General features: G+C 36.9%; 1 protein-coding gene across 4 annotated transcripts in view; it reads right to left on the reverse strand.

Annotated features, from left to right (window-relative positions):
* Nucleotides 1-208: 208 nt before the first annotated feature.
* The window catches only part of DENND4A (DENN domain containing 4A), a 150847-nt gene continuing 136879 nt past the window's right edge, over nt 209-14176 (reverse strand). For 2 of the 4 annotated variants that reach the window (XM_023509993.1, XM_023509992.1), the window contains exons 29-34: nt 13131-13329; nt 12347-12601; nt 9685-9802; nt 8908-9070; nt 8702-8766; nt 209-843 (exon numbers count right to left, since the gene is read on the reverse strand). In XM_023509993.1, coding sequence (XP_023365761.1) covers nt 707-843; nt 8702-8766; nt 8908-9070; nt 9685-9802; nt 12347-12601; nt 13131-13329 — 937 coding nt within the window. In that variant the 3' untranslated portion in view covers nt 209-706. The remainder of the gene's footprint in view (nt 844-8701; nt 8767-8907; nt 9071-9684; nt 9803-12346; nt 12602-13130; nt 13330-14176) is intronic. The other 2 variants (XM_023509994.1, XM_023509995.1) reach the window with 2 other exon arrangements.

Below are 14176 nucleotides of genomic sequence, written 5' to 3' on the forward strand. Positions count from 1 at the left end.
CTACCCTTGCCATGACTCACTCACTGCGGTCAGGCTTGGGGGTAGTAACATGCAATCCTAGGACAACATTGACACTAGCACTGACATTTTAAAATTCATTCTCCCAAGTAATAAAAAATATATATAGATATACATATAGAGAGATCTGCAGCTGTACTAATTACTTCAAATAGCAGCAGACAAGGAAAACAAGCACTTGCTTGCTTCATAAGTTTAAGTTCATTTTAAGTTTGCTATATTATATTTAAAAATTAAAAAAATATCAACTTACTATAAACAATTTAAAATATGTATAATAACAACTTCATGGTCAAACATCTTAATAGTCTATGAAAACAGGAGATACTTTGATGTGACATTTCTGTTTAGGTTTTGCTCATGATTTTTAAATCTGTTTCTTCCAAGGGAAACCATAAAATACTTATATTATTTTATGGCAACTAATTTTGTTTAGGGAGTTCTTCATCACAAAAATACTTAATTACAGGGGAGTTAAAGGAAAACGAAAAGAAATGGGAAACAAAATGGCTTTCCCTCCACTTGTTACAATTCTCTTCTTAAAACATTCTGTACATACACTATATGAACCTTCTGAACCATTTACAAATTGAGTTTTCAAAAACTGGGGGAAAAGTATAGAGTCTAAAAGGGTTATTTTGTACACTGACTATACAATATACATTGAAGGTATACACACACACACATCTTAAAGATAAGGTTCTCCAAAGGTTTTTCGACATTCCATCACCCCCGTACTTGGTGGTCTATCACAGTTGTGTGTACTCTTGACTTGACTAGGTGTGAGACGATCATATGCAATCTTGTACTCTTTATCAAAAGCATCTGCAAAAATTCATAAAGAAATAAAAGAATAAAGAAATTTATGTTTGACATTGACAATGATCAAGTTTCTACATGATAGAACCACAAAATTAGAGGCCGGGAAGGAACCTCTAGTACATTTCTGCCATCCAAGTGACCACAGCTCGAATGCATAGACCAGTGAAACTTAAAAGTTTAAGATACAACTCTTAATTTTACCAAGTATAAATGTTAAAACCACCAAATACTAGTCACATTTGTTTTTGTATCTTGCTTTTCATATTCAATAAAAATGGTAAAAATAACAGTCTTTTCCCACCAGGATTAACACAGTTTTGCCTATACTTTTATATTACTCCTTTTGTAGTTTCATTATTTACATTTTAATTTTGCTCCAGCTGGAACTTATTTTGGTTTACAGGTCTTAAGATTCCTATTATGGGATACCTCTGGGAAAATCTAAAGATCACCATGTAACTATTTTCTTTCTCTTTCTCATGAAAGAAAGATTAATTCAACTATGGTTTTTATTATTAAGGACACGATACCAATCTCAGAAGTTAATCCACATGTAACAAAAGGGAGAATACCGGTTTACGAGTTTCAGTCTAAAAATAATGCTAACTTTTTGCTTATTTTTAACACAGACTGAAGAAAATTTTGCCCCTACAGATCCAAATGAAGTATGAATTACAACTGAATGTCACTATGATCTCCTATTTCTCCTCTGGGGAGCTGACAGACATCAAATGTCTCTGAAATAGTGCCACAGAGATGCCCATTAAGGCTGATTTGAGTTGAGAGTCAACTGCATGAGCAATTGAGCTTCTCCAGTTTAGAGGTCCAGAATCCTTTGGACTTTCAAAGAAATGCCGCCTTTGGCAGGGGTCTAGAGTAATATGTGAATGTGCTCTGAGATTGTAGTGGGTGGAGATTAAAGGGCTGATGAAAACTATCTTTCTTGGTATCCTGTCTCATTATAGTTAAAAGGTCTAGTTCAAAGAATATTATTCCTAATTTTGGCAAGTTCTGGCATTTTTCCCAAATGGCTAGAATGATAGTGCTAGCCCCACTTAATAGTCTACCTTTCCTAACTGGTTTTAACACATATTATATTCCCAAGATATTTGTGTTTACTTTTAGATTTTTTATTCTGTACTATTGATTTTTCCAGCTCTGCATATGCTAGCATTACTCTGCTATCTGTAATTATAGTAGTTTCTAGAGGGCAAATCCCTTTTAGTGATTCTTTAAATAACTTTTCCTATTCCTTTTTTTGTCAGATGAACTTTAAAAAAAACCGAGATATAACTCACTAATTTGAAGTGTAAAGTTTAACTTTTTTGTATATTCATAAGACTGTACAACCATCACCACTGCCTAATTCCAGAACATCTTCATCTCACCAAAAAGAAACTTCACACCAGTTAGCAATCACTCCCCATTCACCCCTCTTCCTACCCCTTGCAACCACTAATCTACTTTTCATCATTACAGATTTGTCTATTCTGGACATTTCATATAAATGCACTCATACAGTATGTAGTATCTGTGTAAGGCTTCCTTTTTTTTTTGTCTTTTGAAACAGAGTCTTAAGCTGTTGCCTCAGGTAGAGTACTATGGTGTCATTGCTCACAGCAACCTGAAAATCTTGGGCTTTAGTGCCCACCACAATGCTTGGCTATTTTTTTGTTGTTGTTGCGTTGTCATTGTTTTTTTTTTTGAGCAAGAGTCTCAAGCTGTCACTCTGGGTAGAGTACTGTAGTGTCACAGCTCACAGCAACCTCAAACTCTTGGGCTGAAGCGATTCTCTTGCCGCCTCCCAATTAGCTGGGACTATAGGCGTCTGCCACAACGTCTGGATATTTTTTTTTTTTTTTTGGAGATAGAGCCTCAAGCTGTTCCCCTGGGTAGAGTGCCGTGGCATTACAGCTCACAGCAACCTCCAACTCCTGGGCTCAAGCGAGTCTCCTGCCTCAGCCTCCACGTAGCTGGGACCACAGGTGCCCGCCACAATGCCCAGCTATTTTTTTGTTGCAGCCATCATTGTTGTTTGGCGGGCCCGGGCTGGATTGGAACCCGCCACCTTGGGTGTACATGGCTGGTGCCTTAGCCACTTGAGCCACAGGCGCCGAGCTGCCTGGCTATTTTTTGTTGCAGTTGTCATTGTTGTTTACCTGGCCCAGGCCGGGTTTGAACCTGCCAGCCTCAGTGTATGTGGGTGGCACCATAACCACTGTGCAACCGGTGCCAAGCCTTGGCACTGTTGTTTTAAACAGGGGCCGGGTTTGAATCCTCCAGCCTTGGTGTCTATGGCTGGCGCCCTACCCACTGACCTATGGGTGCCACCCAAGGGGCCTCTTTCAGTAAGTATAATGTTTTCAAGGTCAGTCCACTGCAGCATGTATCAGGGCTTCACTGTTATTCATGGTTACATAGTATTCCACATAGAAATATGCCCCATTTTGTTTACTTATTCATCAGGTGATACACATTTGGGTTGTTTCTACTTTTTGCTTATTATAAATAATGTTGCTCTGAACATTCATGTAGAAGTTTCTGTCAGAACATATGTTTTCAGTTCTCTTGGGTTCATACCTAGGCGAACTGCTGGGTCATATGGTAACTTTATGTTTAAAATTTTGAAGAAATACAAAACTGTTTCCATAGTGGTTATACCATTTTACATTCCTATAGCAACATATAAAGGTTCCAATTTCTCCACATCCTTGTTAAAAATTGTTATTTTCTGTTTTTCCTTTTCTTTTTTTTAAGAGATGGTGTCTCACTCTGTTGTCCAGGCTGGTGTACAGTAGTGTGAGGATAGCTCAGTGCAGACTGGAATTCTTGGGCTCAAGCAATACTCCCTTCTCAGCTTCTTGTGTAGCTGCGACTGTAAGTACACACCACTAAACGTGGCTAATTTTCTTGTTTTTTGAGACAGAGTCTCACTATGTCGCCCTTAGTAGAGTGCCATAGTGTCATAGCTCACAGCAACTTCAAACTCCTGGACTTAAGCGATTCTCTCTCTCTCTCTCTTTTTTTTTTTGGTTGCAGTTTTTGGCTGGGGCCGGGTTTGAACCCACCACCTCTGGTATATGGGGCCGGCACTGTATTCCTTGAGCCACAGGCGCCTGCCACAACACCTGGCATTTTTTGTTGCAGTTGTCATCGTTGTTTAGCTGGCCTGGGCCAGGTCTGAACCCATTAGCCCCAGTGTATGTGGCTGGTACCCTAGCTCCTGAGCTACAGGTGCTGAGACAAACCTGGCTAATTTTTTAAAAATTGTTTTTATCTAGGCAATCTTGAAGAAAAAAAAATTTCTTACTTTGTTGGCCCAGGCTAGAGTGCTGTGGTATCACCCTAGCTCACAGTAACCTCAAAGTCCTGGGCTCAGTCAATCCTCCTGCCTCAACTTCCCAAGTAGTTAGGACTATAGGCTGATGCCACCACATCTGGCTAATTTTTCTATTTTTAGAAGAGATAGGGTCTTACTCTTGCTTAGGTTGGTCTCCAACTCTTGAGCTCAGGTGATCCTAATGCCTTGCCTTCCCAGAGGACTAGGATTACAAGTATGAGCCCCTGTGCCCAGCCCTTCTTTAATTTAATTTTTTCTCTCATGTGGAAAAATAATTGAGCTATTTTTCAAAATTTAACACATAAAATCACCATATAGCCCAGAAATTTCACTATAAGGTATGTACAAAAAAAAAATAAAACTTACATAGTCAGACAAAGATTCTTGTGTGAAAACTTATAGCAGCAATATTTATAACCAAAAGTAGACATAATGCTAATATCTATCAAATACTTAAGAGAAAAATTCTATATGATTTTTTACAATATATCCATATAAGGAATACTAATTGCCCATCAAAGGGAATGAAATGATGATTCATGCTTCAACCAAAATGAAATCCAAAATCATTAAGCTAAGTAAAAGAAACCATATCCAAAAGACCGCATAATTTATTATTGCACTCATTTGCAATTTCCACAATAGGCTAATCTGTAGATATATAAAACTGACTAATTGTTGTTTAGGTCTGGTATAATAAAGGAGAGTGAATGCAAACAGAATGCATCTTTCTCTTAAAGGATAAAACTATTTTAAAGTTACATTGTAATTATAATTGCTAACTCTGTAAATGTACTAAAAAATTCAGAATTTTACACTTAAAATGTGATTATATGAAAAAATTCTTTATGTATACTGAATACTAAGCCTTTATTAGATAATATGATATGCAAATCTTTTCTCTTTTCTTGATAATGTCCCTTGATGTAACACATGTTTTTAATTTTGATGATGATTTACTTTTTATTCTTTTGTCTGTGCATACTTTTATGGTGTCACATTTAAGAAACCATTGCCTGGTTCGGTGCTTGTGGCTCAAGTGGCTGAGGCGCCAGCCATGTACACCCAAGGTGGCGGGTTAGAATCCAGCCCGGGCCCACCAAACAACAATGATGGCTGCAACCAAAAAATAGCCGGGCGTTGTGGCGGGCGCCTGTGGTCCCAGCTACTTGGGAGGCGGAGGCAGGAGACTCGCTTGAGCCCAGGAGTTGGAGGTTGCTGTGAGCTGAGATGCCACCGCACTCTACCCAGGGGGACAGCTTGAGACTCCTGTCTCAAAAAAAAAAAAAAAAAAAGAAGAAAGAAACCATTGCCTAATGTAAGGTCATAAAGATTAACATCTAATGTTTTCTTTTAATGCACATGTATGTTTATAATTATTCCATCTTCTTGGTGGACTACTCTTTTATCATTATAAGATGTTCCTTTTTGTCTGCAGTACAGTACACTTTAATACAGTTTTTGTCTTAGTCATCTCAGCCTTCTTTTGAGTATTATTTGTATGGAATATCTCTTTCAATCTTTTTTCTTTCAAGCTATTTGGGTTACTGAATCCAAAGTGTATCTCTTTTATATAATATATAGTTGGATCATATTTTTTTTAAATTCATTCTTCTAATCTCTCTTGTAATTGAAGAGTTTAATCTGCTTACATTGAATGTTATTATTATTATTTTTTGAGACAAAGTCTTAAGCTGTCACCCTGGGTAGAGTGCTGCGGCATCACAGCTCACAGCAACCTCAAACTTGTAGGCTCAAGCGATTCCATTCCCTCCACCTCCCAATTAGCTGGGACTACAGGCACCTACCACAACGCTCAGGTATTTTTTTTTGTTGCAGTTGTCATTGTTGTTTAGCAGGCTTGGGCTGGGTTTGAATCCACCAGCCTCAGTATATGTGGCTGGCGCCCTACTCACTGAGCTACGGGCGCCACCTGTGTAATTATTAATAAGTTAGGATTTATACCTGCAACTTTGTTATTTGTTTTCTATATCTTTTTTATTCCTCTAGTCTTCTATTACTGGCTTCTTTTATGTTAACTAGATATCTCCTAGCATACCATTTTAATTCCCCTATCATTTCTTTTACTATATATTTTTGATTTCTACCTATTTGTACATGATTATTTTTCTAGTTGAACATGAAAATCATTAGTCAAGTTTCTTATTTTTAATAGTCTAATCTTTCAAATCATTAAGGTAAACAACAAATATTCACAAAATTCTGTTCAAAGTTCCCTGGCTGCAATTCCAATTTGAATCTGTCCATTCTTTTCCTCTTTTTAATGGAAAAGGTAGATCAACACACTCATATGTTATTTGTTTACAAGCAAAATTAGAGGTTAAACACAGCTACATTTCCTTTAGCCCTCCTCATCAAATATTCCTTGTTTTTTTATTATATCATAACTATTTATATTACTGCATTTATGGGGTACCATGTGCTGATTTTATATACAATTTGGAATATTTACATCAAACTGGTTAACACAGCCTTGATTCTAAATAATTTTTATCTTTCTATTGGAACCCCTCCAGATTTTTCCAACTTTATTTCAACTAAGTGATCAGCAATTAAATGTGACTTCCAAGTACAGTGTTCCTTGATTACATTTTGTCTGAGTTATACTGTTTGTTTTTTTTTTTTTTTTTCAGTTTTTGGCCGGGGCTGGGTTTGAACCCGCCACCTCCAGTATATGAGGCTGGTGCCCTACTCCTTGAGCCACAGGAGCCGCCCTATACTGTTTTTTTTTTTTGTTTTTTTTTTTTAAAGAGATGGGGTCTCCGACTATCACCCAGGTTGGATACAGTGGCATGATCATAGCTTACTCTCACCTTTAATTCCTGGGCTTAAGTGATCCTCCCACCTCAGCCTCCCAAGTAGTTAGGACTATAGGTGTGCACCACCATGCCTGGCTAATTTTTTTTTTTTAGAATAGGAGGTCTCTACATGTTCAAGCCCAAAGTGGGCTTGAACTCCCAGCCTCAAGCAATCCTCTCAAAGTTCTAAAAGTACAGGTGTAAGCCACTGGGCCTGGCCCATACCTTTTTTTTTTTTTTTAAATAAACAAAGATACCAAACATTGATCTCTATTTGGCTTGAATTTATAAGCTAAATATGTAAAAGCCACTTTAGTGTAAGCCAATTTCTCACTCCTGTGTTCTATATGAGCAGATTTATTTTCTAACCAAATCAGTCTCTTTGTACTTTATTTATTTATTTCAAATATTATCCTTATCTAATAATTCCACTCTCTAAGATGCTTTCATTTCACCCACACATACCTTTGCTGTCAAATTCTACAATCTCTTAGCATCCAGACTGACAATTCCCAGTGGCACCAGTCACCTCTGCACAGCAGCACCTGATAACTTCTTCAGATACCCAATTAGGGATGGCTGCTCTTAGTTTTCTACTTCACTCACTAACTCCTACTTTCTCTCCCTTTCCTCAGAAAAGTTGTTGGGAAGCCAGCACCACAGACAGAATCCTTGCTCTCTATTCCTGCTTCATCTGGTTTAAGTGACTCGTAATAGTGCCTATGCTTATTAGACATCATTGTCATTTTGACTCTGATGCCACTAATAAATGGCTGTGGCATGTTGAAAGTCAACTGAAGTGCTGATGCTCAAGAACTAGACTTGTTTTTATTAAGACCAGTGTAAAATCATCTAATAGAACTATGACGTATATTCTCTCATTAACTGGTAAATAGGCTTAAGTAGGTCACCCAAGTTACATATTACTCAAGTCAGATGAATTTTATATATCAATTATCATTTTCATTAACCTACCCACCATATTATAAATTCCCAAACAGAATGCAAAAACTCTGCTTGAGTATCTCAGTGCCTGTTAGCCATCTAAATTAAGTCTACTACTAATTTTTTTCTTTTTGCCTATCAGGGACCATTTCTGTCCTTTTCTAAGATTTGGAACTAGAAACTTAAAAGAGGCCAAGCATAATAATTAGAAGAAGATGATCAAACAAAAAAGCTTGGGAACTCCTAAAATACATCTTTAACTACCTTATATTCCCTCTGAACAAGCTTAATGTCATTAATGGTATGATTATAAGCAAGAGATTAGAAAAATTAAGACTGTTTGGTTAAAATTTGGCTATATTATTTACTGTAAAACCTGAGATTAAGTTACCTAACCTTTCAGATGCTCACTATCCTCACTATTCTCAGTAATCACATGGAAATGATAACAGTATGTATTTGATAGGACTTTTTGGAACATTACATGAGAGAATACATGGAAGCACTTGCTAAGGTGTGAGGCACACAGTAAGCCCTCAAAAAAGTTGTCTTTTATAATTTATCAATATTATTATTGCCATGACCAAAGTATCAAAGTACTTTTTAAAGTACATCAAAAAAATTCAAAGAGATAATTCTTCTAATAAATAATAATTTAATATTAATGTAATAACAAATTAAAATTATTAATATAAAAACACTTTGAAAAGATACTACCCTATATAAATATTATGATCATATGTAATGCTGAAATTACCTATGTCAATGTTCTCTCTTCCCAGTGCCACAAGTGACAGAAATAGTATTTCTCTGTATAAACTCCTAGTGGGGAAGAGATGTGGAGACAATATTAGTATCCATGTAGTCTCTTTGTGTTCTACAAAAGTTTTTATGCTAACATAGGTGGGAGATATTCTAACAAATTACTAAGCAAATAATATGAATCTTCTTAGAGGAACTTACCTCTGTCTTTTAAAATGTGGGCACTTATTCAGTGTTTCTAAAATCTGACTCATTGGCCCATAGACATCATTCATTTTAATGCTTTTTACCATACTTTTCAATAGTTCCTGGTTAAATGAATTATCACTTTTTTGTACTAAATGGACCATTGGATATTTCTGGGCTGTAAAAGAACAAAAGAGCAGATGAAGGAAAATAGTCTATGAGGAAAAGAGAAAAAAAAAATGAAGCAGCAACTTACAGGTATTAAAGAAATTACAAAGCACTAAAAATAAATTAAAGAGAACAGATAAAGGAACAGAAATCTAAAATTGAAGAAAGCAAAAAAAGGAAAAAGACAAATAAAACCCAAAAAGGCCTAAAGCTTGTTATGCTCTTGACAAGTAGGCAATTACTAAAAATACTGTTTCCCTTAATACAACCCTTGAAATTCTATATGAGCAGCCTGGGATGGAAATAAATAAAAAATAAGTAAAAAGAAGAAATGGGGACAAGCAATGAGCTGAAAGCTGAATTCTACAAAACATGACCAACCCTGCTATCACATACATAGCATCCCTAAAAAAACCAAAACAACAAAAAAATTTTAACCTCCACAGAAGGCAGCGCTAAAAAAATCAAACTTAACACTCACTCTCAAACAAAAGAGTACGATTTTGACCTGTAAGACAAGAAGCAGTAGAGCAAAAATAAAAGTTAGTTAGTTTAGGTGATTTAAAGCAGTAGAGATTACTCTAATATGAATGTATGAGGTCAGCATTCTATGAAGGTACTTACTGTGGGCATTCCAGAGGATGTACAAGGGCTGTCCTGGGTCCTGATGTAATTTCATATTGTCCCATAACATTTGTATTAAAACATATTTACTATCCTCAGACATACAATGGCGGGGAATCTGTGTTGAAGATCAAATATTCATTAATAATCTTTATGTGGTAATTTTTGGTAAATATTTTATAAAATCCTTATAAATATTTTTAGGATTTATGTGTACAAGAGAACAGAAAATTACTGATTTATATTTACTTGATGTACCTCCTCAATGAAGGAAGATTGGCTGAGCTGAGAAGCTAATGATCTCTAAAGTAGCAGATTTAGCAAAGCACTAAGTGAGAAAGGGTACCATGAAGAGCTAATCTTGCCCCTGCTCCTGAATAAGAATCCACGGACAGATAATCCAGGAGTCCCATTCTATAACATACCATCCAAGACCCTAGCCCAGATAACTCTTACTGACTTAACATTTTTGTCACTTGTTTATGATATAATGAAAATCCAAAGCATATGCTTACCATAGGCATGAAGTACAAGAATGGAGAAGACAAAATTCTTAAACTTACAGACTGCCATGTAATGGCAGTGGCAGTGGCAGCATGTGAAGAAGTAAAAACACTTTATACAACGATGTGTCAAAAATACAAATTAGGCTTGGTGTCCCCAGCCTGATTTAGGGGGCTGGCGACATATACAGAGGCAGGTGGGTTCAAACAACTGCAACAACAACAACAAAAAATAGCCGGTCGCTGTGGTGGGCACCTATAGTCCCAGCTACTTGGGGGACTAAGACAAGAGAATTGCTTAAGCCCAAGAGTTTGAGGTTGCTGTGAGCTATGATGTCATCACACTCTACTGAGGGCAACATAGTGAGACTCTATCTCAAACAAAACAAAACAAAACAAAACAAAAATACAAATCAATGTATAACAAACTAATTGCTTAAATGTTAAGCAAAAATTCAAAGTAAAGGAATGAAGAAAATGGTAACACTTGCTTGCAGTATGAATTATAATAGTCTGCCCTTATTTTGGGGGATACAATCCAAGACCCCTAGACCCCCAAGACCCTCTGGAACAGCAGACAGTATTGAAGGTTGCATATACTATATTTTTTCCTATTCATACCTACTTATGATAAAGTTTAATTTATAATTAGGCACAGAGATTAATTTTTATTACTAATAGGGATTACCTGAACACAGGAACTGCGATAGCATGAAAGTTGTTCTGATAAACAAGATGGCTCCTAAGTGATCAATGAGCAGGTAGAGTATACAATATGAAACACTGGACGAAGGGATGATTCACATCCCAGGTGGGCTGATAAGAAATTTCATCATGCTACAAAGTATAGCACAAAATCTAAAATATATGACTTGTTCATTTCTGGAATTTAACATTTAATATTTTCAAATTGCAATTGACTACAGATAACTGAAACTGCAGAAAGCAAAATTATATACAAGAAGGGGACACTACTGTACAGACATCCTTGCAAAAAAAATGTTAGACTCAGCTAGGTATAGTAGCTCAAGCCTATAATCCTACCACTCTGGAAGGCTGAGGCAGGTGGATCGCCTGAACTCAGGAATTGGAGACCAAGACTGAGAAAGAGCAAGAGCTAATAGAAAAATTAGCCAGGTGTTGTGGCAGGCACCTGTAGTCCCAGCTACTCAGGAGGCCGAGGCAAGAGAATCACTTAAGCCCAAGAGTTAGGTTGCTGTGAGCTATGACAGCTCAAACCCAGAAGGTTGTTATGAACTATAAAGCCATGCAGTCTATGCAGGGCAACAGAGTGAAACTTTGTCTCAAAAAAAAAAAAAAGGTTCAGGGCCTGTGGCTCAAGTGGCTAAGGCGTCAGCCACATACAACTGGCTACCTGGTTCAAATCCAGCCTGGGCCCGCCAAACAACAATGATGGCTACAACCAAAAAATAGCCGGGCATTGTAGTGGGCGCCTGTAGTCCTAGCTACTTGGGAGGCAGAGGCAGAAGAATCGCTTGAGCCCAGGAATTTGAGGTTGCTGTGAGCTGTGATGCCGCAGCACTCTACTCAGGGGGGACAGCTTGAGGCTCTGTCTCAAAATAAAAAAATTTTAAAAAGTCAGACTTGTTTTTGAAGGGCACAAGAGATATGAGTGGGGCTAAATCAACTAAATCCTCTCATAAGAGTCATTTCCAGTTTATTCTTGAAGCTGTAACAAAAATTCAAGCACATTTTGTGTAAATTTTAGAAGGAGGCTAAAAAAAGACTTTGTCTTTGGCCAGGCGTGGTGGCTTGTGCCTGTAATCCTAACATTCTGGGAGGCTGAGGCAGATGGATTAGTTGAGATCAGGAGCTTGAGACCAGCCTGAGCAAGAGTAAGACCCCATCTCTACTAAAAATAGAAAAACTAGATTTTGTGGTGGGTGCCTGGAGACCCAGCTAAATAGGAGGCAGAAGCAAGAGCCCAGGAGAAAAAAAAAGATTTTTGCCTTAATTGCTAGACTGTAAGAAAAAATTATTTGTGAATGAACTAAACAAATTCTACTTACCTAATTATCCAGTGGTTATTAAAAACAAATAAACATAAAAACAAACCTTACTTTTTTTATCATTAGGAATATGCAAACATTACAATGGTGACAGCAGGACTGCCTATCAGTTAATTTTTACTCTCATACCTTTGAATACTTGTTACAATGTTCAGAAGAAAGAATCAATCCAGGTAAGTTACTGGGCAAGTCCAGACGTCTAAAATACCACACTAGGTTCCAAAAAACAATTGGATGATGGTCCACAAAGTCTGCCACTGTTATTGCATGATCACCTTCATTTTCCAATAAGCTTTCAAGTTCTTTCCATACCACTAAAGGGCTAAGATACGGAACAGTGACAGGATCTGGGCTTGGAAGGTGCCATTCTAATCCTAAAGAATCCTGTTGAATAAATAAAAACCATAAATAGCAAAGGCAAGAATTATTAACACTAACCCATGTTTAAAGAAAATTCCTGTCAGTGGGCCTGTAATTTCAACACTTTGGAAAGCCAAGGTACAAGGACTGCTTGAGGCCAGAAGTTTGAGACCAGCCCCAGCAACATAGCAAGACACTGTCTTATAAAAAATAAAAAATAAATAAAAAAGAAAAGAAAAAAAATAGGTGCAGGGTGGTATGCCTATAGTCCCTGCCACCCAGGAGACTGAAGCAGGAGAGTTGCTTGAACCCATGACAGTGTACCACAACCCCAGGGAACAGAGTGAGATCCTATATCTCAAAAAAAAGAATTCTTTTCAATTATATTCATAGGAGTAGAGAGGTAGTATGATTATATCGTGGGATAATAGACTCTTCTTGGTAATAATAAAATTCAAACTAATTAGGCTATTTAGAACAAGGGGAACAAAATCATATGTAAATGATCAATTTCTAAATTAAAAAAACAAAACAAAACACCAAAAATACATACCGTAGCTCCTTGTAAAGTTGCTGGCAGGCTGCCTGTAGTAACTAGTTTCTGTCCTCCAGTGTCCTCCTTATCCAAGGGGCCACAAGTACTAATGCTCCTGGCCATTGGAAATATTGGACATTTCGACACAGCTGTTTTTGATCTATTAGCAGGGATCTGAATACTTCGAGCACAGGTATTTTCCTGTGGTTTGGATTTGCTTAGGCATTGAAAAAAGAAAAAAATTGTATCAGTGTCTAGATCTACTTTATTTCATCTAAAAGAACTATGTTCTCCCTTTTAGAATCAGAGCTGTACACAGTAAAATAAATCAAAGAAAATACATTACTCAGGCTTCAGCTAGGAAATAGGATATATTTTTAAGTAGCATAGTTATTCTAAATTTCCTTTTTATCAAGTGAACTTTAAATACTCAAGATTCATTCATTTATTTAAAACTCTTAGTGGACTTTTATACAGCAGAAATCAGAGAAAACAGGCACACACTCCTTCAGGAGACACAACCTAGAAGAAGACAAAATTAAGGGCTAAAATAGACCTATGATGAAAGACGGTACACAAACAGATTTTTTTCATTTCACTACTTAAATATTCAAGATCAAACAGGTCACATTAGCCTGCCGGTACTATGTAGGCATATTTGTGCACATGCAGCTACTAATATGGCTTCATCTGTCCAGCTATATATAGCTTATATAGCACTTCTACAAAATACAGCCAGTTTCTGCATTTAAGTATAGATTTATTTATATTAGGCTTACTTTATAAGTCTTAGTTTAATTTCAAAGTTTCTATCTATATTAGCTCCAAATGTTTTCTTAGGTAACATATTCCTAAGAAAAAGATTAAATATTCTGAAGTAGAAGTTAGTATTGCCTTAATTCCTGAAGAGATGGAGATAAGAAAAAGATGGTCATCACAAACTTTAAGTGTCCAACAGGTTTTTTTGGGCTCACACCTGTAATCCTAGCACTCTGGGAGGCTGAGGTGGGTGGATAGCTTGAGCTCCAGAGTTTGAGACTAGCCTGAGCAAAAGGGAGACCCCT

This window comes from Otolemur garnettii, unplaced genomic scaffold (genome assembly GCF_000181295.1).
Source record: "Otolemur garnettii isolate 467f Iridium unplaced genomic scaffold, OtoGar3 scaffold00011, whole genome shotgun sequence".
NCBI classification, from domain to species: domain Eukaryota; kingdom Metazoa; phylum Chordata; class Mammalia; order Primates; family Galagidae; genus Otolemur; species Otolemur garnettii.